General features: G+C 40.9%; 2 protein-coding genes across 3 annotated transcripts; one reads left to right on the forward strand and one right to left on the reverse strand.

Moving 5' to 3' along the window:
- The first annotated feature begins 9,214 nt into the window (after positions 1–9,214).
- lhfpl5b (LHFPL tetraspan subfamily member 5b) lies at positions 9,215–12,945 on the forward strand. Its single transcript, XM_026367887.1, has 3 exons — positions 9,215–9,916; positions 11,500–11,736; positions 11,967–12,945. The coding sequence occupies exons 1-3, from the start codon at positions 9,508–9,510 to the stop codon at positions 11,975–11,977; spliced, it is 657 nt and encodes a 218-aa protein (XP_026223672.1). The 5' UTR covers positions 9,215–9,507; the 3' UTR covers positions 11,978–12,945.
- Positions 12,166–24,539, reverse strand: srpk1a (SRSF protein kinase 1a). 2 transcript variants are annotated; one of them, XM_026367884.1, is made up of 16 exons: positions 24,457–24,539; positions 23,759–23,813; positions 21,061–21,188; positions 20,714–20,822; positions 20,481–20,568; positions 20,064–20,151; positions 19,601–19,707; positions 19,221–19,386; positions 19,106–19,131; positions 18,752–18,974; positions 18,223–18,615; positions 17,932–18,032; positions 17,563–17,670; positions 17,350–17,419; positions 15,154–15,246; positions 12,166–13,525 (listed from the first exon to the last, which is right to left on the reverse strand). In XM_026367884.1, exons 1-16 carry the CDS (start codon positions 24,467–24,469, stop codon positions 13,341–13,343), a joined length of 1,953 nt encoding a protein of 650 aa, XP_026223669.1. In that variant the 5' UTR covers positions 24,470–24,539; the 3' UTR covers positions 12,166–13,340. The 2 variants fall into 2 exon arrangements, with proteins under 2 accessions (XP_026223669.1, XP_026223668.1); XM_026367883.1 differs by lacking the exon at positions 15,154–15,246 and adding an exon at positions 16,091–16,183.
- Between the last annotated feature and the right edge of the window lie 623 nt (positions 24,540–25,162).

The following is a 25,162-nucleotide window of genomic DNA, read 5'->3' on the forward strand; positions in this document are numbered from 1 at the left end:
GAGCACCTGCTAATCAATTTACCTCAGAATGCTAACTGAAGCAATTTAGTTAGTGTTGTCTGAAACTCCGCAGCTCGACTGCTCGTCTTTAATGAAATCAGAATGATTTAGGTGTTTCATAAAAACAGATTTAAGAAGCAGTGGCATCTTCACCATGGTTGAGACACCGTGTACAACCTTTAGGGAGCTATGAGGAGGCAAATACTCTGACCTCATCTGTGTGTTCAACAAGCAGTGGGTCTAATCTTGAATGCTCAACCCCTCTAGGTTCCTGCCCATGTGATGCCAAGAGGCATGGACACATTTCCCTTCTTCCCCTGATCAAAGTTTGCTTTTCATCATGGGCGGGAGAGACTTTCATCACAGTGTTTTCTCAAAGCTATATCCATGCAAATCATTGCACTTATCCCCTGTGCACCATGTGCAGCATGGGTGGAAATGAATACACAGTCAGGGATATGTGAACATGGCTACGGTTAGACTCACAGCAGGCACTGTGAACCACCAATGGCCCACTGAGGAGAAATAGCAGGATTCCTCCCACACAAAGATCAGATGCAGGTGCAGAGTAGCGCAGATGAGCCCAGGCTACAACAGAGATCTACCATTACACCACATGTGCCCAGATATTATGAAGGGTGATCTGCCGGCAAAGTAGAAGAATACAGAGTGTCACATTCTTGTGTTATGTGCTTTAATGCAGCTGATGTTGAGTGAGTGAAGAGACTAGTTCTTGTCATCCTCAAAGCGTCCTGCCTCTACAGCGGATCCGTACATGTGTGACAGCATGATTAATGTGACTCCACACCCTCTGCGTTGTTCGAAGCCTCATGGCACTCACATCTAAATAATGAGGAAAGCTTGCCAGCCAGCTGAACCCTCCCCCCTTCCCCCGCTCTCTCTCTCTCTCTCTCTCTGCACATGCCCTCTGGTGCAACCATTACAGCCAGAGAATGCTCCAAGCAGGATTTGCCAATGTGGTTTTCCACATTACAGGAGCAGCTTGATTTTAGGAGTTGATGGGCATCCACATGCTCACTGACGCCCGGGGAAGTCATCGCTGTCTGTAAAAGAAAAAACAACTCATCAGTGGCGAGTGCTGGTAGCCCAGCACAGGCCTGCTGTGGTGTCGTTAACACCAGCAGTCTTTAACCCCTTCAGCTATTCCTTACCACCCCACAACCAACAGCTGCCACTTGGCAATTTCTATGGAAATGACAACTCACTCACTCTTATTATATGACACAACCAAAGCAGTCAAACAATGTGTGATGAAGTGAGAGGGACTCATTACTGGCTCATTGTGAACAGTTTTCTGTAATAAAACAAAGTTTACAATGTCTTTTCCTCAAATAATTGCCACTTTTATAGGCAGAGTTAATGCAGTCAATACATCATCATTCATACCTAGTGTGATTATACAAAGTGTGTTCAGCAAACTAATGTTAATAAATTAAAATGTAGATACCTAATGGCGTCTGTCTGTAACTGAAAAATAAACAGACAGGCTAAATATTCAAGGTTTGTTCTGGGTCAGCAAGTGACAAATCACGTTCTTAGATCCCCATTGATGCAGTCTAGTATTTATCCACAGCCACTGCTCTATGTGATGGAGCACCTGTTTTTCTTTTTCTCTGTGGGTAAAAGAGAGGTAGTAAATGGCTAAATGCCTGCGTTGTGAAGTGATTTAAAACTAATCTGGTTTTTCTTTGCTCTTTTCTGCCTGCACCTCTATTACTGTGATAAATCAACTCAGAAGCTAATACAAATTGTAACTCCAGGGAAAAGTAGTAGTGACAAAATACACTATGAAGAAAATATACAGTAGCAGCAGCAAATACTTACTGAACTGTAGAAAGAACAGAAAAAAGTCTTTGTGTACCTTTCTTTGGTTTACATGAAGAGACATCATGACAAAAGACATCATCACCAGTCACAGCTTGAACATGAACGAAGAAGAGAGAGCACAATGGTTATGTCCCAGTTTCATCATATAGAGGAATCCCAACAGGTTTAATTTATTGAACTCTGTGTTTTGTCACTAATGCTAACTGGAAAAGAGGAGAGGGTAATGAATATTGGTTTAGGACCAGATGATGAGGAGTTTCCCAATTTATTAAGAATGTCTACTCACCCAATGAAAATCAAAATCCACCTACCCTCACCTCTAAACTTTACTGGAGCACATCCAGCACAGGTCGGCAAGTTGACAGAGAACTTCACAGCAACCACAAGAATGCAGGAAGTCACTGTGCTGAACCAAGAAATAGCACAGTACATAAACTAATAGTACATAACCTAACAGTACACAGAGTTTTTATACATATATGCAAACAAGATGCTATGTATGCATGTGAAAAATTAGCTTTTTTATTGATTTATCTCTTTTGTTGTGTGGCTAAAGCAGAAATTGTGTAGTATGGACACCACTTGCAGTGATTGTGGGGACTTGTGACACACAGACAACAGAGAGACAGAAATAGAGGACATGCTGTGGAGTATTATCTTTTTACAATCCGTGATGTGAACTTGCAGAGGAACAAGACTGACATGACAGAGAGTGGGCTGAATCTGCAGTAAAAATCCTTCACAGTCCAATTAACAGCAAACATTTCCACCCAGCTCTTGCAGCACCGCCTCACCAAATTTTACTGTTGTGTGTGTGTGTGTGTGGGGGGGGGGGGTCCTCCTTCTATCACTTCTGCTACAGGGTTATATAACTGCTGTAGAATCACTTATAAACCTGAGTGAAAACAGACCCTCAAAGAAACCTAAGATAATAGAGAGGACGTACATTGCTGTGTGGCATCCTCCTGCCTCCCCTCACCTCTGTTCAGGATACTTTTCAGATATGCTGAGGGTGACATTTCAAAAGATCACAGCCCATCCTGATTGAAATTATAGGTGTGGTTTCTTTAATTACTGAAGGGCCTCTGATATTATACAAGAGAGAGTAAACACACGCAATCAAAGTTCAAAAGCTCAGGTCTTTCCACTGCATCGAGTCAGCCAGGGGGGAGGCAGGAAAGAAAAACTGTGACATTCACCCCAGAGATAACTACGCCTCCTTGTCACGCGTGCCCTTGCATAACTGCACTTCTACCTGATATCTCATGCAGCATGCGTGAGCTCGGAGATGAAGCCGGTGTCGCCGCACCGGTGGCAGATGTGTAAGGAGCGGCAGCTGCAGTGTTTTCACAGGGATTGAGTCTGTCAGAGGGATTGAAGGATGACCCCCGTCTCACACTTGATATCATGTTCACACACGCACACTGGGCTTCAGCTCCAGAAAACAGAGGTGCATCTTCAAGTAGTCCAGGGGATAAACACATTACTCACAGATCCAAACGAGGAAGAAAGACAGTGAGGAAGAAGCGGCGAGGGAATGACTCTTAAAGTAGATGTTTGAATATGAAAATCAATGTGATTGAAGATTTTGTGTATTCATACAATCACTCTGGAGGATTCAGAAGCCTCTTCAAAGCTCATCACGCCACAAAGGGTTTATGTAAAATTCACCCGGGGCCCTTTTTTAACATCAAAAGATAACATAGGCATATCCTGCAAGAAAGAAACACAACAGGACTCTCCAAAGGTATGTTAAATATTGATTTTTAAATAGATTTCTCTCTCTATCAGAAGTGACTCGAAATGTAAATAAATACGTGAGCAGACAGTTTGTTCCTTGTCTGGCTCTTTGAATAGAAGTATCAGAGGACAGTATTTTTAATCTCCCCTCTGTGCATGTACTCTAATAACTCAATACACTTAATGGCGCACTGCCCCCTCTTGGACAATCTTGGCTAATAAAAGATGTTTTCATCAAGTCAGTTATAGGTCACAAACACAGGGACCAACACCTTGATGCATTTCATTTATTTATTTATTAAAAGAAGAAATGTCAATGTGGTTCCAAAAGTCGTAACCATGGTGGCTTCCTCAGTTGGCGTCCCCCAAACACACCGATGCCGAGTCGCTGAGGGTTTGAAAGCCCATTGTGCTCGTTTCTCTGTCTGAAATAACAAGATGTGCTTGTTTGAGGTCTGGATCTCCTCCTGCTGGCAAGTCATGCTGATTCTAACACAAGCTGCAGCGCCTTAATGAAGCGGAGACTGCATTAGTACAGGGTCAAGAATCAGGGAGGAGAGGACAAGGTTTGAGTTGTATCTTGGACCTGGAGCTGTTGCTCAGGGAGGAGAACAAAAATGTGACCGGCTGCTCGCGTCTTGTCCTGGTCAGAGCTGCTGCAATCATTACAGCACCTGCGCTAATCTCAGAGAGCTTATTATCTTCAAACATTGTTGCTGCAGGGAGACAAAGCCACAATACAGCTAAGGGTCAAGGTTGTTGATGCAACACAAGGGGGTATTTGGGAGGATATTACAATATGCACAAGCCCAGTGAGATTAAAACCATAAAACTGAAGGAATGCTAGAGACAGTTCGCCCTCCTGTAACAACCCTCCTGCATACTGATTGGAGTGGTTTATTAAAGGGAATACTAAGTAGAGAGGACTAACTAAATCCTTCTCTTCAAGCCAACAGCTATGGGCAGCACCTTCCTCTGGGCCAAACAGTAACAAATCAGTCCCTGGGTTTAGAAGACTGTTAATAGTCAGATTAAATATTTCTTCATCACTAATTGGCTCTGGCATCTATTTCTACTCGAATACGGTGAGAACTGGTTGTTTGTTATGAATCCAAAGCCTGAAAACAGAGAGTTTACAAATACAGACACGTCGGTGGGAGGGAATATGAGTCACACAACACTAAACAATAATACAGCAGAAAGAACGCATGATGATGATAGAATATCTGCCACTTCTTTTTTTCATTCATTGTGACGTACTCTGCTCTCCATCTCACCAGCAGACCTTAATCACATCAAGGAATAAGCATGTTGCTCGTTTGATGAAAGTTGGCCGCAAATGTAATAAAGCTGCCAAGGTTATTAGAACTGCCACAGGCCATTTTACAATAGCTCACACACCTCGTATTAGATTATGGAGAGCAATATGATGAACCAAGGAAGTAGAACTTGCCTATTTACAAAGGACCAGGGGAGGTTTAATGGCTTGTGACTGAATCCATTTATACACATTAATTCCTATACAAATGACAACCTGCAGTGGTTTGTCACAAATATGTGAAACATGCCTGACTTACAACTATCTACATATGTCACATATGTCGTAGTGTATCATCTTAGAAGTTGACATAAAAACCTAATTTCTTGTTTACAAATCCGACAGACACGGACCAATGTTACTGTAGCAGCAGATCTTTGGAACTGTGTTTCTATGTGCACTCTAATAAGACATTTTTTCTTATTCTTAACAACACAGATCAAATTTAAGACACAAACACACCACAGGGACTAAAATATATATACAGTAATTAAACATATGTGTATTTTAAAAGGTGTAATCTTTAATAACAGTGTTGCAGTTCAGGTGTGTGAGAATGCATCTTCCTACTCCTAGTATATTAAACCTTACCACACCAGGAGCTTTTCACCCTGTTGCTAATCTATACAATGTAATTTCCAAGGCCCAAAGCTGTGATTGATTCATCCCCCAGTTTGCAGAGAGCTGAGTTAAGTTGTTTACTTATACCCCTCTTCACTTTTCAGTCGGCTGCATCTCCACACTGTGAATTTCTGCACAGGAAACTAAACTGGCAGATCAGCTTAGCAGCCTCTCTGAAACGCAGCGAGGCACAGGAATTACTGTACAAATGGATAAACAAACCTGACTCTCCAAGGTTTAAGAGTGACAAGGCAGAAGGGCTCAGGGCTTTTGAGGCATCACAGTGTTGGTAATAACTAGAAACAAACAGGATATTGCTCAAGCATCCTGCTGGCTTAAGGGTCAAAACACTGACAAAGTCCAGCAGGCGACATTTGACTCACGTTACATCCTCCCTGTCCCTCCTCTGTGTCACTATTATATATCTAGCATAAATAGAACGGAGTCGAGAAAACTCCACAGCCTTTATGTGCCTAAACAGAAATAGCGATGATTTTCTGACCACTGCCCAAAGATGAAAGATGAAAAGAAAAGAAAAAACTTTTTCCAGATGCTTTTTTGGTTATATTGTTTCTATTCCCTGATAAATCTGTGAATAAGAAGAAGAAGAAGTCTGCAGACTCTGTCAGCCTCCGACTTTTCCTCCAGCACCACCAGAAGGTTTGTTTTTACCTGTAATAGATAAGTTAGCTTATTCATGGTTTTGAGAAAAGCATCTGAACAATTACTGACAGACAGGAAATCTGCTTCGGAAAATGTGTTTTATCCTGAGGATGAATCCTAATAACTTTGATAATCCTACTTTAACTTTTTACGTAGCACCATCTGGTCAAATGTTTGTTCCTTCACAGTTGTGTTTGGTGTTAAATGGCTAATGTTAGGATGCTAACAAGCTAAATTAAAAAGGGGAAATGGTAAATAATACATCTGTCAAGTCAGTTTTATTCTTTCATTGTGTGCACAACATGCTGATAGTATCATTTAGCTCTAAACACAGCTGTGCCTAGTGCAGTTTCTACTGGGTGCATTGAATACTATAGACCACATTCACTGAATTCACACTACATCATTTTAAATTTCAATGTATTAACAGAGGCGTTTACCTTCAACGTTACTTGAGTGTGTCATCATCTTCTGCTTTGCCTGTATTGACCTGCATTGCTTTGTGGCACAAATGGAAATTCTTTAATAAAACAAAGAGCAGCTCTTCAGTTCTTTTTTCCAGTGTATGAAAAGACAAAAAAAAAAAAGAAACATTTTAGCATGACAGATGATGGAATACCAGAAAAGCCAATGCAAACTAAGCTTGATTCTGCTCTGTCAAGTGAAAGACAAATGCGGCTTTATATTCAGGAGACGGTGGCACCTCTAAAATAAAAGCTGCGAGTGCAACTCAGACTCTAATAAGGTGAGAAGATGGTAAGACGGTTAAACACCTTGATCCCTCTGCTAATGTCGGCTCCAGTCTCTGAGAGAATAGGCTCCAAAATCAAAACATCTTTGGCAAACTTTTGTGTTAACAGATGATGTAAGTCCAGCATATCAACCATTAAAATAGACTTTATTTTTCACCTGCGTTTGGGAGATGCACATCACACTGGGTCAGAAGCAGATTCATTTATCTTTCTATTTCAAACCATAGATGCTGTAGTCAAGTAGACAAGGCTTTGTTCTGGAAAACAACTGAAGACTTATTTTCCTATAAGTGTGGGGTGTTTCTGTGTTTGTGCGTGTGCATGGATCATTGATGAAGTCCAACTTCAACCATTTTTCCACACATCTCTTCAAGGCATCGCTGCAAAAATAGGGAGCCTGATGAAATCTTGTCAGACCCTTCCGAAGCTGTCACATGTATCAGAGATTAGGCCTCATTAGAGCTCCACTCATAAGCAGCTCCCCCACATTTTTCCTTCACGTACTGGTTTTGATTAGTCTTCTCATGCAAACTGTGACATATTCTCCCCATCGCCTCCCTCTCCCTCTCTCTTTGTCTTCCAGGTAGACCTAGCGATGGTTCCCTCTCTGCTACCCCCTGCCGGCAGCTGATCGTCCCCCCTGAGCCGCAGGAAGCCGTCAGGGACACATGACATAGTGTCATGTAGGAGGCCCTCAAGCTGCTTGTTACCAACACTGACTGGAGGATGACGGTCACAGATGGTGGCATGCTCCGTCCGGCTGCCCCCGTCTGCCGCAAGCCATAGTTGTCATCCTGAACTGAATATGTCACATGAAAAAACAACATTGTGAGTTGTGTGTTAGGAGTGAAACCATATGCAGCAAATGTGATCCACAGTTTTAGCCCAAAATGTAATTCTGGTGTTGATTAGAGTAATGTATCAGCAGTGGAACAGTGTCTGAGAGAGAGAGAGCAGAAAATGTTGGACTCACTAGCGTTATCGAGCATCACAGACCAGCTGCTTTTGACAAACAGTGCGCTGTGTGATTTGAAGCTGCCCAAGTATGTGTGGTGTTAGGTTTTTCACATATGTGCCGTTTCTGAGCTCAAACAGACTTCACTGTTTTTCATTTAGCTGTGACACAGCTGACCTCAGCAACAACAATCAAAATCCCACAATCCATCAAGGTTTCTTTTCCTTTCTTTTTTTTTTTTTTATTTATCAAATCCTTCTTGTGTTTCTGTCCCTGGCAGCACGCTGCAGATAAGCATCACTCCAATAAGAAGATTCAGCTGGAACAATATTGAATTTGATATCAGCAAACCTTTATTTTAAGCATCCTGTGCATCAGCCAAATACATCAGCAAACCTGCAGACAGAATCCATATCTATGGGTTTTTGAAGCTCACTAAATATCACATCATGACATTTCGAAATATTGGAAAATGGTTTGTACCAAATTAAAACAGCTGTAAAGCTGCAATGTAACCACCTAATTCACACCGGCACCTGAAAGTTTCAGAATTTCCTGTTTGTTTGTAGTAGGTGTATATTATAACATAGAATCAGTCAAATCCTAAAACTAGATAAAGGGAAACCAATTAATAAAATGACAAGACTTTACTACAATTCATTTATAGTGGAAAATTACGCTAAGTTATATATCTGTGGCATATGAGCCCAGACTTTGGGCCTTGACCCAATTCAATTCAATTCCTTTTTATTTTATTTAAATAGCACCAAATCACAACAGACGTCATCTCAAGGCACTTTACAGTGTTTACGGTTTACGACCTTACTAAATATAACTGTACACCAAACCACAAGTAAACCTGCAGTCTGAGAACGGAGAGTCCTGCTGGGAAAAGGTGGAACTATGAGTTCTTTAAGCTAAGATAAAGCATGATTACTGAGTGCTTTACATGTGAGGAGAAGTGTTTTAAACTCTATTCTGGATTTTACAGGGAAGTCAATGGAGAGCTAGTGGAAGCTAATGTAGGAGAAATATAATCTCTCTTACTAATCCCAGTCAGAACTCTGGCTGCAGCATTTTGGATTAACTGGAGGTGATTGGTTAGTTTCACTGTCTTTTGTGCAGAAACACAATGGAGGCATGTTAAGCTGTAGTTTAATGCTAAAACTCAAATGTGTTAATTCTAGCACATTTATTTAAACCTTCCATCTCTTTATATATTGTATTGCTTATATTGTTTTCTAGATTATATTATAGTGGTTTAGTTCTTTAACTGTCTACATTTAACTGAGTAACTTCCCAGATAAACTCTTTAAACTGCAGCCCTCCTGAGGGTTTTTGCTTCTCACCTTACAGTAAAACTGTTTTCGAGATGTCCCCCATCGTCACCTATCAGCTTCCGACGTGACGTCATTCATTTGCGGGGTGAGGCGCTGTCCACGGTGCTGAATCCTGATCCAGGTCTCTGCTGGGTGACTGCTGTGAGGTGTTCAAACATCAGGGACATCAGAGCAGCAACACAACATTTATCTGACTTGAGAGAAACAGAGAACGAGCGGGAGGTGACGGAGGTTTCTGGAAGTGGAAAAAAGTCCGACACAAACTTTAACATGGATCTGCTTCCAGCCCAGGAGGCAGCCAAAATCTACCACACCAACTATGTGAGGAACTCCCGGGCAATCGGCGTTATGTGGGCCGTGTTCACCATCTGCTTCGCCATCATCACCGTGGTGGTCTTCATCCAGCCCTACTGGATCGGGGACAGCGTCAACACCCCGCAGGCCGGATACTTCGGCCTCTTCTACTACTGCATCGGGAACGCGCTGACCTCGGAGCTCATCTGTAAAGGCAGCGTGCTGGACTTCGCCTCCATCCCTTCCCCGGCCTTCAGGACTGCCATGTTCTTCGTCGGCACCTCCATGCTGCTGGTTGTTGGCACCATGGTCTGTTTCGGCTTGTTCTTCTTCTGCAACGCTGGGAACGTCTACAGGATCTGTGCGTGGATGCAGCTGGCCTCAGGTCAGAGGTGGCAAGTTGCATTTCCCTCTTTTTCCTCTTCCTTTAAACTTCTCCTCCACTGAATTTCAGAGGTTAATGTTGTTCTTTCGATTGCACTAAATGTAGTTACTATACGGATATTACATACCTTACAGTACAGATATTAAACTGTGAACTTGAATTCAGAAACTTAACCAGGGGCAAGGGCTGCAAATATGTCTCAGCTTGATGCCTGAATAGTAAACAATACATAAACTTTGAAATGGATATTTACTGTTATGTTGATGCTTTCTGTCTTAAACGCAGCATTAAATGAAAATAACAAAATTTAATTAAGTAAAGTAAATGTGTTTGGCACATTTGTCACATTTGTATTAATGTCCATTAAACATCTCGTAAGGTAATAAACAATAATACCTAAAATAATTCTACATTATTGCAATTTAGATGATGTAAAAAGAAATGTCAGCGTTCATTTTAATTAGTATCAACCAGCACCTTAAATTATATGTTGTGTTTTCAAATTTAAATTTAATCAGATAACTCTTGAAAATGAAAATCTTGGCCAGGGTCAAAGGTCATAGTTCACACAGAAACAAAGTTTAAATAGTTTCATTTGTTAACTCAACAGTATATTTGCTTTAATATCAGCTTCATGTGGTGAGTGAGACTCTGTAAACTGTGTGTAGACTTAAAGGTGATAAACTCCACCTTCTCACCTCTCCTCTCTGGTTTCAGGTGTGAGGTGTTTGTTCTCAACGTGTTGTTTTTCATGGTGGAGGCCAATAAAGGATCCAGTTTCACCCCAGACTACCACACATCTGATGGTGGATCGGTTACATGTTGGCCAGGTGTTGCAAAGTCGTTAACCAATCTGAACTTGCACCTGAAAAATACTAAAGTCAACAAAACTAGACGCTCAGTATCTGATAAAAACAGCTGTGGTAGAAGCAGTCAAATCATTTACTAAATATTAGCAACAAATACCAAAACTACCCGGGGATCAGAGTCCAGATGAATCTGAAAGGTCAAAACACAATTAACAAGGAAGCAAGAAAGAAAACAAAAACTGATCTGTGACACGGTGGTTTCTACTTTTCACAAGTGTTTGCAGGAGTTAGAACTGTCACAGGATATTGAACCATAGAGTTGGGAACCACAGGCTTCATCTAATTAAAGATTAAGATATAATTAATAAGCTTTGGGTATTTTTTAATGTAAAACTTTGCAGTTAAGTTGGCTGGTGCTTTATTTAAAAAAAGTTTAGTGACTCTGAACTACAGTGGTGTGTGAGTTAAAAAGTGTTCCTCAAACCACTCTATACATTTTTTATATAATTGCTTTGGCAAAAACCCTGAGGAAACGTAACCAGATGAAGAGCATTTAACATTTGAGATCTTTCATAACAGTAAATCATTCGAGCACCCGAGCCCCACTGCACCAAACATAAATGAAACCTTTGGCACTTTATGGCCGCATGTCATGATGTGTATCCTCCACCTGGGGCTTTAAAGAGATCCCTCATAATTATTTACCAGAGTAAGAGCACACAAGGGGTAATTATTGCAAAGCTCTGCCATTTTTGTTACCTCCTCTCCCCATAGCTGTGTTGATGGTGATGGGCTGCATGATCTATCCAGACGGCTGGGACTCTACAGAGGTGAAGAGGATGTGTGGCGAGAAGACTGATAAGTACACCCTGGGGAACTGCACGGTGCGCTGGGCCTACATCCTGGCTATCATCAGCATCCTGGATGCCCTCCTTCTGGCATTTCTGGCCTTCACTCTAGGAAGCCGACAGGACAACTTGCTGCCAGATGACTTTGAGATCGAGGGACAAGGTGAGGGTTAATGCAATATGGTGTTGTTTGAACTGTGCTGTGCTATACACAGCAGCCTTTCTGTAATTTCCCCAGGCATCATTTATAAAAATTGGCTGAATCATCATCAAAACTTTTCTAAAACAATTCTAATACAAAGAAAATATTAAGTTTCTTCCAGGATAAGCTGTATTTCTTTAATGATTAATATTAGCCAACAGAGATTCAGCATCACTTCTTTTCTTTCACAGAAAAAACCTGATAAATCACAGACCTACAGGACCACAGAGTGATGCAGATGCACTTTGATGTCATCCAATAAGAACAGAAATTTCTTTTTTTGTTGTTGTTGTTTTTGCTGTTAATGTAATACTGGTTAACGTCTTGAGTTCTGATTCTGTTCTTTGTTACAAACCTAATAAACTCAGAGAAACAAGCTTGATGCAGTCGTTATTGTACGAACATCTGTTTTATTGTATGGTGTGTTGTACAGTATTGTAAGTTGACACAAAGTTCTTGAATCTGACATGAATGTAAATTTTGTTTTTTTTTATCTAGGCCTCAGTAGACACATAAGTTACTTTGATAAGATCAATTTGGGACACCATAACATAACATCAGAGCTCACCATTTCTGTGGTAAAAACAGTGAGATTATTAACAGTTGGCCATACATACAACTGAGCACATCTTCCGTACACTTTTATTAAAACACAGCTACCCAGCTAAATAATTTTAGCTAAGATATAAGATTTGTTAAAAACTGTACATAACTGTAATATACATAAAGGCAAACTCTTTGGTACAGATATATACAGTTTATTTTCACTTTTTGTCCTTTAAAGTGGGCTTCTTACTATGTCGTCTTGTCGAAACCTTTACAACATTATATTCCTGAATTGTAGTAAGTGTATGAGAATACCAGCCTCCCATGAGAATGAAAGATCTAATTTATTATTACTAACTAACCACTAAATACCAGATGACAGCGGCTTTGTTATGGCTAATTAATATGACCTACTTTATCAGACAGTGGATGTCTCATTAAAAAACTAGAGTCTGTCTGTAGAAATGCTGTGAACATTACAAATGTCACCCAGTGTGCAGCTTCCTAAGCCTACTTTACAAATACAAAATGTATACCTTACATATGTAATATAAGATTAAATTTAAAAAAAGGAACACAGCACTAATGAAAATGTATGAGGAAAAAAAGTGAAGCGATTCCTTTTTAAGGGGACAAAAAATGACCAATAAAGGCTACATATCCTCGATTTGTTTGGGATTTAGTGCAGGAGTGTAACAAACAAGGATGAGTCACTAGCAGTACAATAACAGGTTTGCTTAGTTGGGTGGGAGAACGGAGCACAGTAGTTGGAGCCAACATGACCACAAAGTAATATAATCCACTGGATTCCTGACGTCATCACACCAAGAGAAGAACCAACAAATACAAAGCAAACATACACAGAAGCAGTAGCTCAATAACAAGAACATAAGAAATCCAAAACAATGAAACAAAAGAGAAATAAATATTCGTCTGATATGCCCAAACTGGAAAGTGATCTGTTGCAGTCTCTGGAGTAAGTGGGAAGGAAAGGGGGGTGCAAAGGTTGGAGGTCTCCACTAGAGGGCGAGCCAGGGGTGGCGCAAGCACTCTGCAGCTGTGGCTCTCTTCTCAGGGATCAGCTCCAGCATTGGAAGCAGGAAGTCACTGAAGCAGTCGGCTTCTTCACGGGGCCACTCGTACTTGTCAATCAGCACCTCCAGTAGGCCCCACGGCTTCAGCTTGGTGATGTGTTTCAAATCACCTGCAGACAACAGACAGAGCTGCATCAGAGTGACATTCAGCATTGAGACACTTAAAATTTGTGAACTCAATACAAGGAAATTCATGAAGACATAATTTTTATGCAATAATATACACTGCTCAAAAAGATTAAAGGAACACTTTGAAACACACAGCAGATTTATTAGGACAAATCATGCTGGATATTTGTACTAATATGGTCTGGGCGATGTGTTAGGAACAAAACGATGCCACATCGTTGGATGGAAATTTAAATTATCAACCTACAACGGGCTGAATTCAAAGACACCCTGAAAGTCAAAGTGGAAAACGATGCAGCAGGTTAGTTCATTTTACTGAAATGTCATTCCAGCAACTCAAAATGATACTCAGTACTTTGTATGGCCCCCACGTGTTAGATAACATCGGGACATGCTACTAGCAAGTGCCAGCATACTCTCCCCATATGAGGTCGGGCAATGTTGTCACCAGGAGCAACACAAGACCCACTGCACCAGTGTAGGGTCTGACAGTGGGTCCAAGGATTTCATCCTGATACCTAATGGCACTCAGGGTGCTGATGTCTAGACTGTAGAGGTGCGTCACTTTATTCATATGCCTCCCCAGATCATCACTGACCCACCACCAAACCGGTCATGCTGAAAGATGTAACAGGCAGCATAACTGCTCCAAGGTTTCTCCACACCTTTCATGTGTATCACATGTGTTCAGGGAGAACCTGCTATCATCTGTGAAAAGCACTGGGGCCCAGTGGCAGAGCTGCCAATTCTAGTGTTCTCCGGCAAATGCCAATTAAGCTCCACAGTGGCGGCACTAGAGGACATTCGCCCTCATGAAGTCTGTTTCTGATTGTTTGGTTAGAGACATTCACATCAGTGGCCTGCTGGAGGTCATGTTGTAGGGCCCTGACAGTGATCATCTTGTTCCTCCTTGCACAAAGGAGCAGATACTGGTCCTGTTGATGGGTTAAGGATTCCAGGAGACAGTAACTGCCTGTCTCCTGGAATCTTCTCTGTGCTCTTGAGACTGTGCTGGGAGACACAGCACATCTTCTGACAATGGGACATATTGATGTGACATCCTAGAGGACTTAGATTGTCTGTTCAACCTCTGTAGGGTCCAGGTATTACCTCATGCTAGCAGTAGTGACACTGACCCTAGCTAAATGCAGAACTAGTGAAAAAATTGCAACAAAAGATGAGGAGAAAAAAATGTGGCCTCCAACTGTAAAAACCATTCCTGTTTTGGAGGTCGTCTCACCTGTTGTTAATTTCATTAACACCAAAGCAGCTGAAACTGATCAACAACCCCCTTCTGCTATTAAACTAGATTAGATTTAGTCTAGACCAATATCCCAGAAGTTAAACTGACTTGATGCTAAACTTAGATTAAAAAGTGTTCCTTTAAATCTTTTGAGTGGTGTATAAATATTACACACAGAATAAAATATTTGTAACTGTCAACGTTCCTTTTTTTTTATTAATTGTGATATATAAAGTGTTAAATTTAAACTATAAAAAATGTCACCACTATAAGTTAATATGATAATACAGGCTTACAAATGATACTAGGGCATGATGAAAAGGACAGAAATAAAACTGTCACTTGACACGGATACTTAATTTTTACCTTTCTTGGTGAAAAAATCCTTGGAATATTTGCCGGACATTATGAGTTTGCGTGGGACACTCCCCAGCAGCTCAATGATCAGCGCTATATGGTCTGCACAGCAGACGGTTGCAAGAGGAAAGGGGAAGACAGACAAGACAAACAACAAATTGATCAGACAGTGTCCCAGTCACAGGCTCACTCTGGGTGTGTGAGCGGAGGGCTGAGGAAGAGAGGGGTCAGGCTGATGGCACATTCACTCACCAGATGGTTCCAGAGGTCGGGTGCACAGACCAAGAGTTAGAAATTAAAAATAATGGTGACTTTACAAGATGGACAAAGTTATATTTCCAGCTAAGCTGGAAGAATCAAGAAATATCTTTGTTTTGCTACTGCAGTTAATCAGGAAGTGATTGGATGGGAAACAAGCTAGTTTCATATTTCAGAGATGACAAATTCACCCTAAAACTACGTAGAATATAAACAGGAATAATAGGATCTGACCTACTGAGTCAAACATTCATCTCAAAGCGAATACTTTACATTCTGAAGCATAGAGTATATAACTAACCTAAACAATGTATTAACACTTTTTATCTAACTCCATTAGATAAAAAGAATTAAACATTATGAATGAACTGGTTATCAGGCAACAGGTAACTACTGTGGCTGACCTTTGAAAAAAGTCATGATAACAGGGAGCATCAAGTGTCAGCCAAGTCTTAAAACTGAGTGGGTACTGAATGTACCTCTGCCAGACAATCTTTGGCAGCACCGACACCTGAATCAATGCTTGTTGAAAGTAATAGACATTTATTGGTCTGTATTCAATATTTTGCCGACTGGACCGGGCAAACCGACAGCTCTGGAAGATCTGAATGTGCTGACAGAAACCTTTACCCTTCACTAGCCGTTCACCACCGTCCCCAGAGGAGCCACAGACAGAGGGGTGGCATACCTCTTCTGGTGAAGAAATCCTGTGAGTATTTCCCACTCAGTGCATAGTGACGAGGTATTTTACCAAGCAGTTCAATCATGAGAGCAAGGTGGTCTGGAAATGAGGCACATCAGGGGAGAAGAGGGAAGACAGGAAGTCACAGGGAAACAGTTTGAGAGAGGATGAGATGGCAAGAGAGATGGAAAACAGTCATGTGGAGTAATGTATTAGGAACAATGGATGATTACAGACTAGTAATGACAAGCTCAAGTACGGTCTGGTATGGATATTTTTCAACCCCACACCACATTGAAAAGCTAACACAAGCATCTGAAAACATGTAGGCCATTCACTTTCATATAAACAAACCATGAAGACTGAATAAAATTAGAAAAAAACAAAAGAAAAAAAAACATAAATAAAGCTTAAAGCAGAGTCTTAAAACCCTTAAACTGTAAAACAGCTGTGGATTCTGTGTGTGATTAGTAAAAATCCCCTTAGTATAAAAGCAGTAGCAGAATATTAAGCCTTAAGTTCATGCGCTTATACTGGAGTTAAGAGAGCAGATTCACAGCTGCAGTACATCTGCCAATGAACTAAAGGTTGAATCTTAGCACATACCTGACATGCCACAGCAGAATCAAGTCAGTACAGAAACCACAAGCTAAGCAGCAGCCAACATTTACATATAGCATGAAGAGGAACAAGGAAATGTGGAACATGAGTGATGATGAGGAGGAGGAGAAGAAAGGTGAGTGAGGAAAGGTAGAGATGGCCCCGTCTCCAAAATGTGTTTGAAAAATGTGGTTTAAGGTGTAAAGAGAGGAAATAAACACAGGAATGTTGGTACTCGTCATCACATGATTCACGTATACATTGATTCTGAGTTTTTAAAACATTCGAAATCACTGTGATGGAGTACCTCATTTAAGTGTTAACAATGTGGAAAATTAAGCAAAGTGCACTGCAGCTCACTGTGCAAATAGCACAATAATTTGAAGTGAAGGTCACAAATTGCCAAGCTCTCTGTGAAACTCTCTAGATGTTAGGATATTTTAAATAATGCATGATGGTGATAAAACATCGATAAAGGCCAATTTAACAAGAAAAACACCACAAAGCTCTAAACAGTAGCAATACTTGTTCAAAGTCACCAACAATCCTAAAACTTCCTTAACAGTGAAGCATACATTTCAAAAACATTACTAAATATAGCACTTATAATTAACAATTACAGAATAAAACAGAAAATGGACAGGCAGAGGAAGTCCCAGCAATACCTTCATCCCTGGAATAATCTTCCCCAGAATGTGGTTCAAACAAGTAGTCCCCTGTGGCGAGCTCAAAGGCCTGAGGAGACAAGACACTCGTTATAAACACAGGAAAAGAAACATCTCAAGGGATACGTTTAGTGCCACTAGTTGCTAAGCAAGGTCTTTTCACTGGACTACTTTTTTTGTTATTCTTGAATTTCAGGAGTTATAGTCTCTCACCATGCAGGCTGTGCTCCATATATCAGCCGGCGTGCTGTACCCAGAACCAATAAGCACCTCTAAGGATCGGTACTGTCGCGTCTGGATGTCTTCTGTAAAGTGCTTTTGCTGAGAGAAGGAGGTGAAGAAACTAATTGTAACTTAAACTAGTGTAGCTAACAGCCTGAAGACTGTGTCCTGTCATACTGAACTCTGCACATTTGTGACACACTGCACTTGTTTGTGTACATCTAAACCTTAATCATATTACAGTGTCATAACAAAGAGCTGGAAGATTTCTATTTCCGTAGGTAGATCACACTGCATGCGTCCCTAGGTGCAATGCTTCATTGCTAATCAGGAAATCCCTCAGGCCATTAGACTACTCACCACCCAGCAGGCATTTCCTAAGTCTGCAATCTTGACCTTGATCTTGTCTGCATTGAGTGGCTCAAGGGGGTTAACTAGCAGGGATCCTGCTGTTAGCTTGCCTATGTGGGAGCAGAGAAAGAGACAGAGAGATAAGGATGGACTAAACATCCAATGAAAGAGTCTAACACTCATTACTTCAAATTTCAAGAGGCTTTCAAGTGTCTTAATTATACTTCCAGAGCATCACAGCGAGAACAAACCACAAACCCCCTTTCCAGGCAGTAGAGGTACTAGTTTTTATTGACTGACCATTGCTTTCCTGGTTTCTGTAGTGACATTCAGGTCCATCCTCTTCCTCCTCTCCTTCCTCCTGCAAAATGCTTTGCTCCAGCTCTCCATCCTCCAGCCCAGGAGGAAGGTACCTCTCAGTTACTCCAATGCTGTGAGCACCCCTGATTTCAGTCACTGTGTCCAGCTCATGGACATTTGAAGAGTCTACACCGTTGCACATGAAGTGGACAGGGGACTCCTTGTATTGCTGCTCCTGACTCGCATACGTCTCTGTTGGCTCTGCGTTGCCATTGTGCTGGTCTTCGTCCCTCCACTGGGACTGCCTCTGTTCCTCCTCTATGTGGCCATTACAGCTCACCTCTGACAGGCCATCTGGTCCCTCCTTCATGAAATCTGCATGTACATCGCCCTCTGACAGTATCAGGAAAGGTAAGATAACAGTTCTTTTTAAATTACTTTATTACAACAGAAATGAAAAAATAGGAAGCATTTGAAGCCTAAGAGAGCTGCCACAAAGCACATTACTAAAGTAATGTTGTCTGCTTACCTGCGGTTTCTTCATTTCCTAGCTCTTGAAGAGACACCTGTCTGAGAGGAGCACACACCCTTCCCTTTGGAGACTGTGGATCCTCATCATCATCTTCCTCCTCTCGTGTCTCTGTGGTCTTTTCCATTTTCTCTAGATCCATGATGCACTTTTCCAACAGCTCCGCTTGACGCTTTTGCTTCTTTTTTAATTTCTTCTTTTTGTTCTTTGACATTTTTCCTGTCTGTGAGAGATGAACACAGACAACGAAATAATGCTCCTGTTGACTGCTGCTTATTTTTGGAACTGCCATATACACATATAAAAATTGTGGGTGGTTTATGTTCTAGAAAAAAGTAAATAAAAGAATTGTACCGCTTTCGGAGCAGGTGCTGTGCTTACTGAAAAGAGAAGATCAGATGAGCAAAAGCTGTTACCAAACTGTGCTTATCATAGTTCACATAAACATATGTGTGTACATGTCTCATACTTGCTGAACCAGAGGGAGGAGGTGCCCCAGCCTTCTGCCACTCTGTGGCCTCTGCTGCAAGCTTCCGAACATAAGGTTCGTCAACACTCATCAGGATATTCTCCGGCTTGATGTCCGTGTGAATTATTTGACACTTTGTGTGCAGGTAGTCGAGCCCTTGGAGTACCTGGAAAATGATTAATGATTGTAAAGCTAAACAGAACATGTAAGCTAAACTGAAATAAACACTTTTTGTTCTCACTTCATATCTTATAAGGTTAAAAACAATATCCTGTGCCCTTCCACCTATCACACAGCCTGACGGTTACACGACTCTTGTAAACTAGTGGAAGCAATGCTCCTTCTGTATACAAAAGGTGTGACGCTGAGTGTCACGTTACCTGTCGTATGATGCTCTTCACACACGGAAGGGGCAGCCCCTGGTAGTTTGACTTTATTATCCACTTTAATAAATGATGCCCCAACACCTCAAACACCATGCAGACATCTGAAGATCACAACCGTCAAGATAGTAACAATGCAGGTCAAAGGAATGCAAACACTACAGCTTCACATTACGGCTATAGAAATCCCTACAGTACTGGAGGCATCTTACTCAGCACTGTGACAGGTGGAGGTCTGTTCAGGACACATAAGGTCCCATTTAGTACAACCGACACCTGTTGTTTCTTTTGTTACTTGAATACTGTTTTCCAGCTAAATTTGCCACCAAGGGAAATAATAACAATTTACTCTATTTCTTTGTATTATAACAGGCTCTTTTCTCTTCAGTAGCAGGCAAACAGATTGGATGTGAATAATAAAAGACTAGGAAGAATTTCCAATAATATATGTGAAGGATACGAGTTCCATTGACACCAGAAATCTTGAAGTCATCTAGCAGCTGGACCACCATCTCCCGGTTGGGATCATTAGGGTCTGAGTTTCTTACCTGATGACGAAGAAAGGGGACACAATTAAAACACTGAGGATTTCACTTGCTAATGTAAGATTAATACAGGTTTGGCTTAAGCATCTCTTCAGTTGTAACCATGTAATTGCAGAAGCCAAACACAATATTGTATTTGTAGTCTTACATTGTGTACTACTTGGGGTGGTTTGCAGTGTAAACATGGTCCTAACTACATTGTGTCAGGTGTGTCATCATGAAGTCAGGTTAGTTTTGCCCTACTGATGATGTGTTGTTGAAATACTAATTTGTGCAATGTTTCATCAGTGCATAGTTGTAAACTTTCTTTGTGCAGTTATCTCTCTACTTACAGATCTGAGGAGTTTGATCTCATCTACTGCCGTCTCCGTGTAGTGCTCTGCACTCTTCACAACCTTCATTGCAACAAACCTCTTTACCCTGAAACCACAGAGCAAGTAACGTTCTCTAACAGGAAGAACTGTACAAGGTTCTGCCACAAAAAACTCAGAGTCAGGTGCTATTGTACTCAAGCCTCGAAAACAAAATAGTGCAGAAAGAACATGTAGTAAAGTATTTCTCGTACTGGATGTCCCAGGCGAGCCACACTGTGGAGAAGTGTCCCCAGCCCAGTTTTCGTATTACATGGTATTTTCCGTTGTAAAGGTCTCCTACTTTCACATGGTGATAGCCACCTAGAAGAGAAGTAAGTGGACTTTGAACAGCTGAACAATGAAAGTGTTGTGCTGTGATAACAAATTAATCAAGGCAATAAACTTTATATTGTGACAGTAAATACCTAAACTGGGTTATCATAGTTATCATAGTTGCATTTAGGCATTACATTGGTGTAACTGAGTAACTGGGGCAGTTTAATTACTCAAATCCAAGCTTGGCTTTTCTCAATAACTGCATGAAAACTGTAAGTTGTACCTTTGCAGTAGTCATTAGGGTCCTCCTGCTCCTCATCATCAGAGCCAAGAATCTCCTCAGGTTCCTCTGGTTCCTGAGGCGAGGCTTCCTGCTGGGGCAGCTGTCGAGCTCTGGGATTGGCTGGCTGCCTGATGGACACATACGCCAACATTCTTGAACATCAATTACCAACAGTTATTCTTTCCTATCTAACCAACAGTTATTCTTTCCTATTTAACAAACAGTTACCTTTCCTATGAATGTAACCACACCCAAATTCTACTAAAGCATGCAGTTAACCGGTCCAAGACAAAACAACAGAGCAGAAGATGGTCTGCACTTATATAGCGCTTTTCTACCTAGCTGGTACTCAAAGCGCTTTACACTGCATCTCATTCACCCATTCACACACCGATGGCAGAGCTGCTATGCAGCTGATCTGACACACCAGGGGCAACTAGGGGTTCAGTATCTTTGATAGATATATATTTATTTTTTTTATATTATAAATATTATACGTTAATATCCTGTCAAAACAATCCACAGACATCCTATTTAAGGACAATTAGCAAAGTACAGGAACATTTCTGCAAATTTGCAAGGTGTACTAATTTTATTGTAAAAATGTAATGCTATATAAATAATGCTGCATCAGGACCATATTATTTGGTGTTGACAGCTACAGTATTCTATCAATTATAATAACTGAAATAAAAAGAAAAAACAAAACTGCAGCTCCATAAAATAATTATGCATCATTATCACTCAATAAATATTACTCTTAAAGGCTTTGTACTAACTCTATTGAAGATAATAAAAACAATACCTAGAATATGTCTGAAGGTTTTATGGACTACTACAAATGAAAAATGATATCAGCACTCAATGCAGCAGAACCCCAAAAACTGACCAGACTCAATCTAAAATACATATTCAATATTTGGGTAAAAAAAGTTTCCTGTTGTAGGATAAGTCTACCCAATGAAAATATAATACCCTCAGAGGGGATATACCTACGTTATAAGGGAAAGGTACCTCTGATTGTTTATGAAATGAATGACTCATATGAGGTCTACTTAATTTTGTCACACAAATTTTTAAATATCAAATTGCAATATTGGATTTCTCTTTGCATATCAAACAGGCAAATTTGGACATTTTGACAGCTAATTTGTATGATATGCAGCCATATACAGTAATAAAAATCAAACCAGCATGTGAGAATTTATATATAGTTCTCACATGCACTAACTATAACATCCTATAACCTGTTTTAGCCAACAGCTAAGATCAGCTAATATGAACTTGAAAACCTGATGTTAGTTCTTCCACAGAGTGGATTATGGCTGCATCACTGTGGGAGCCAAAGGGGTTAAGATCACATTTGAATAAATTCCTGAACTGCTCTCTACTGTCTCACAAATGGGCTGCTGGATTCCACATAATCTGCAAATTCATGCCTGACAGGGCTGCTTGAAAAAGCAAGGTTTTACCACAAACTGCTGAACTGACTTTCTAATGATGCCTTTTTCCATTTGAAATTAATTAATCATCACTGGGATTTTTGTAATTAATTGGACATTTGTAGCAAGCAATCAGAACGGATACTGATTAGTAATCTTGTCGGTTTTCATACTCAGTTACAGCTCTTCATTGACTATGGAAGAAAGAAGATAGGGATGAACCTAAGACAAATTCTTCAACAAAGAGCCAGACGTAACTCCAATTAGTCATCAACTCATTTTGCGTAGGTGCTCCTATTTTTTCTGGTGCTTATTTCAATGTAAAGGTAACTCTAAAATTACACTGCTAAAATATTTACTCTGACCTAGGCTTTCCCTGAGAGCCTTGCATTAAACTGATATGTACCTGACAGCTGAGTCAGAACTATATCCAACACACGCCACGCTGTCCTCGAGACGACTGACAGTGCTCATCTATACATACAGTACTCAGCATGCAAGGATGACCGTGGCATTCAATGGTGCTATTTTCAGTTAGACTCAGCTTCTTAGTATCGTATGATTTGTAAGCCTAATGCACATGTCAGTTTCAACCATGGAGACAACGTTGGCAGGAGAGGAGTGAATGCAATGCAATAGTGCTGTTTTCAGTAAAACACCATGCTTCAGTGGGCTGATGTGGGCTTCTTCATTCTCTTGTTTTAAATATAGCACGAACTGTTATGTAACACTCTGGAGGATGCCCCTGATGGCATGATTATTAGATTGTTAGGTACACTAAAACAATCAGTACTAAAGATCTACACTTGAGCAGTCCATTATCTTAATCTACCTGATCATTTAGAAACTAAATGTTATATTTCAGGCACAGCATACTGCACATCCAATACAGACAGCTTACATCTTATTAAAACAACTGTTCAAAGTTTTTAAAGGACAATGATACCATCCTTAGTTGAATCCCATGCAAATAAAGCAATCAGTCTAGCATGCTCGATCTTATTATTATTTACAGATAATAATCAGTCAGTGTTTCCTCTCATTGTCTGTGGATCATGCACAGACCAAACTGAAAGGTAAGTATGTTATCGAGGCCCATCTATACCACATCTAAAACATGTGCAGACAGCTCATCCGTCAAAGAACAACAAAACAACCACCTCTGATAAAACATGCTAACGTGTGGACGTCCTGCACAACATGAGGGGAACACGGGCTTGAACTGGGCTTTATAAAAAATAAAAAAAGAAGCTTACTTTTTGTTGGTCTTCTTTCCTTTCGCCCTCTTCTTCCTCGCCTGGAGTGCCAGAACTGTCAGGAGAAACCAGACACAATTTATTTTTCCATTGTGTGGCTGACGTCTGATCTCCAGCTGACGCTAAAGACAAAAACGAAGACACCGTCGGAGGTAAACGCTGCCGCTGCCTCCCCTCATAGATCATCAACTCTGCCATTATGCACTCAATTATATCCTGTTTGCAACTAGCAGTACATAAATCACAACTGAGCCGCATCTGTTGGTCAGTCACCCAGTCTGACACTGGAAACCATTTAACGTGAAGTTACATCACTAAGCTACCCACCGACATAATCGGGCTTAGGTACCGTTTGTGTGGTGGAAGTAATTTTTACACCCTCGTTTGGCTAACTGGTCGGCAAATGCAGCAGCACCCGGTTCATGCTGTCGGTGTTTTATCGTGAATATAAAATGGTAACAACTAGAAAGCTAACCGCAGCTAGCTAATCCTGACATGTCCCATTGAAGCTAAAGCTAGTGGATAGCTAATGTAGCTGAACAGTGCGTGACAGACGCGTTAAGTTAAATCACAATCTGAGTGTATGCAGCTCGGCTAAGCTTTACGGCGGTGCATGTGAAGGAGCATCCACTGCAGTGCCGACCCACACGCGGGCTAACATGGTTGTGAGCGCCCTGAGAGTCGCTGTAAAGATTTACCTTTCCTCTCCATGTTGGCTGCACTCGTAGCTTAGCCGTTAGCCACACCGCCGCTGATCGAATGTTCCACGCATGCGCACTGGCTCGTTTTGCTCAAGGGGAGCTTCCCCAGTGATCAAGCCTCCACCTGAGCATCAACACATTTTTATGGATTTTACTAAAAGTGAAGCTGCAGGTAACACGTTGCATGGCCGGAGCAGACTATTAGGTGGCCCGTGGGCTAATTTTAGATGTTGAACACCAATTGTGGTGATCTGGTAACACACCACCTTATTTAGGAACATGTACCCAGTGTGCACCTGGCTTCTCTGCAAAAAAGGGTTTTAATTGAAATTGAACTTAAATTGCTGAAAATCTTTAAAATGCACGGTTAATTAAATGAAATATATACTTAATATTAATAGATTTTAATTAATCTGAAGCAGTTTTAACTTCCAAGTATCAAGTATAACAAATGCTCTATGACAAGCAGGAAAGCCAGACAGTACATGGTACTGCACATTATGACAACAACAGGCCCCTGAGCACAAAAAAGGACTTACCATCCCATCAATACAGGACCATCACATCTTCTCTTTAATTTTACAGCAGGTAAGGATGGAGCTAACATTCAGTTATATATTGTTTCTATTTATGGACTGCTGGATAATTTGTGAATTTTCCCCCAGGGGTGAATCAAGTGTGAGTTTGTGTTACATCAATTAAC

The sequence above is a fragment of the Anabas testudineus genome, chromosome 7, assembly GCF_900324465.2.
Source record: "Anabas testudineus chromosome 7, fAnaTes1.2, whole genome shotgun sequence".
In the NCBI taxonomy this organism is placed as follows: Eukaryota; Metazoa; Chordata; class Actinopteri; order Anabantiformes; family Anabantidae; genus Anabas; species Anabas testudineus.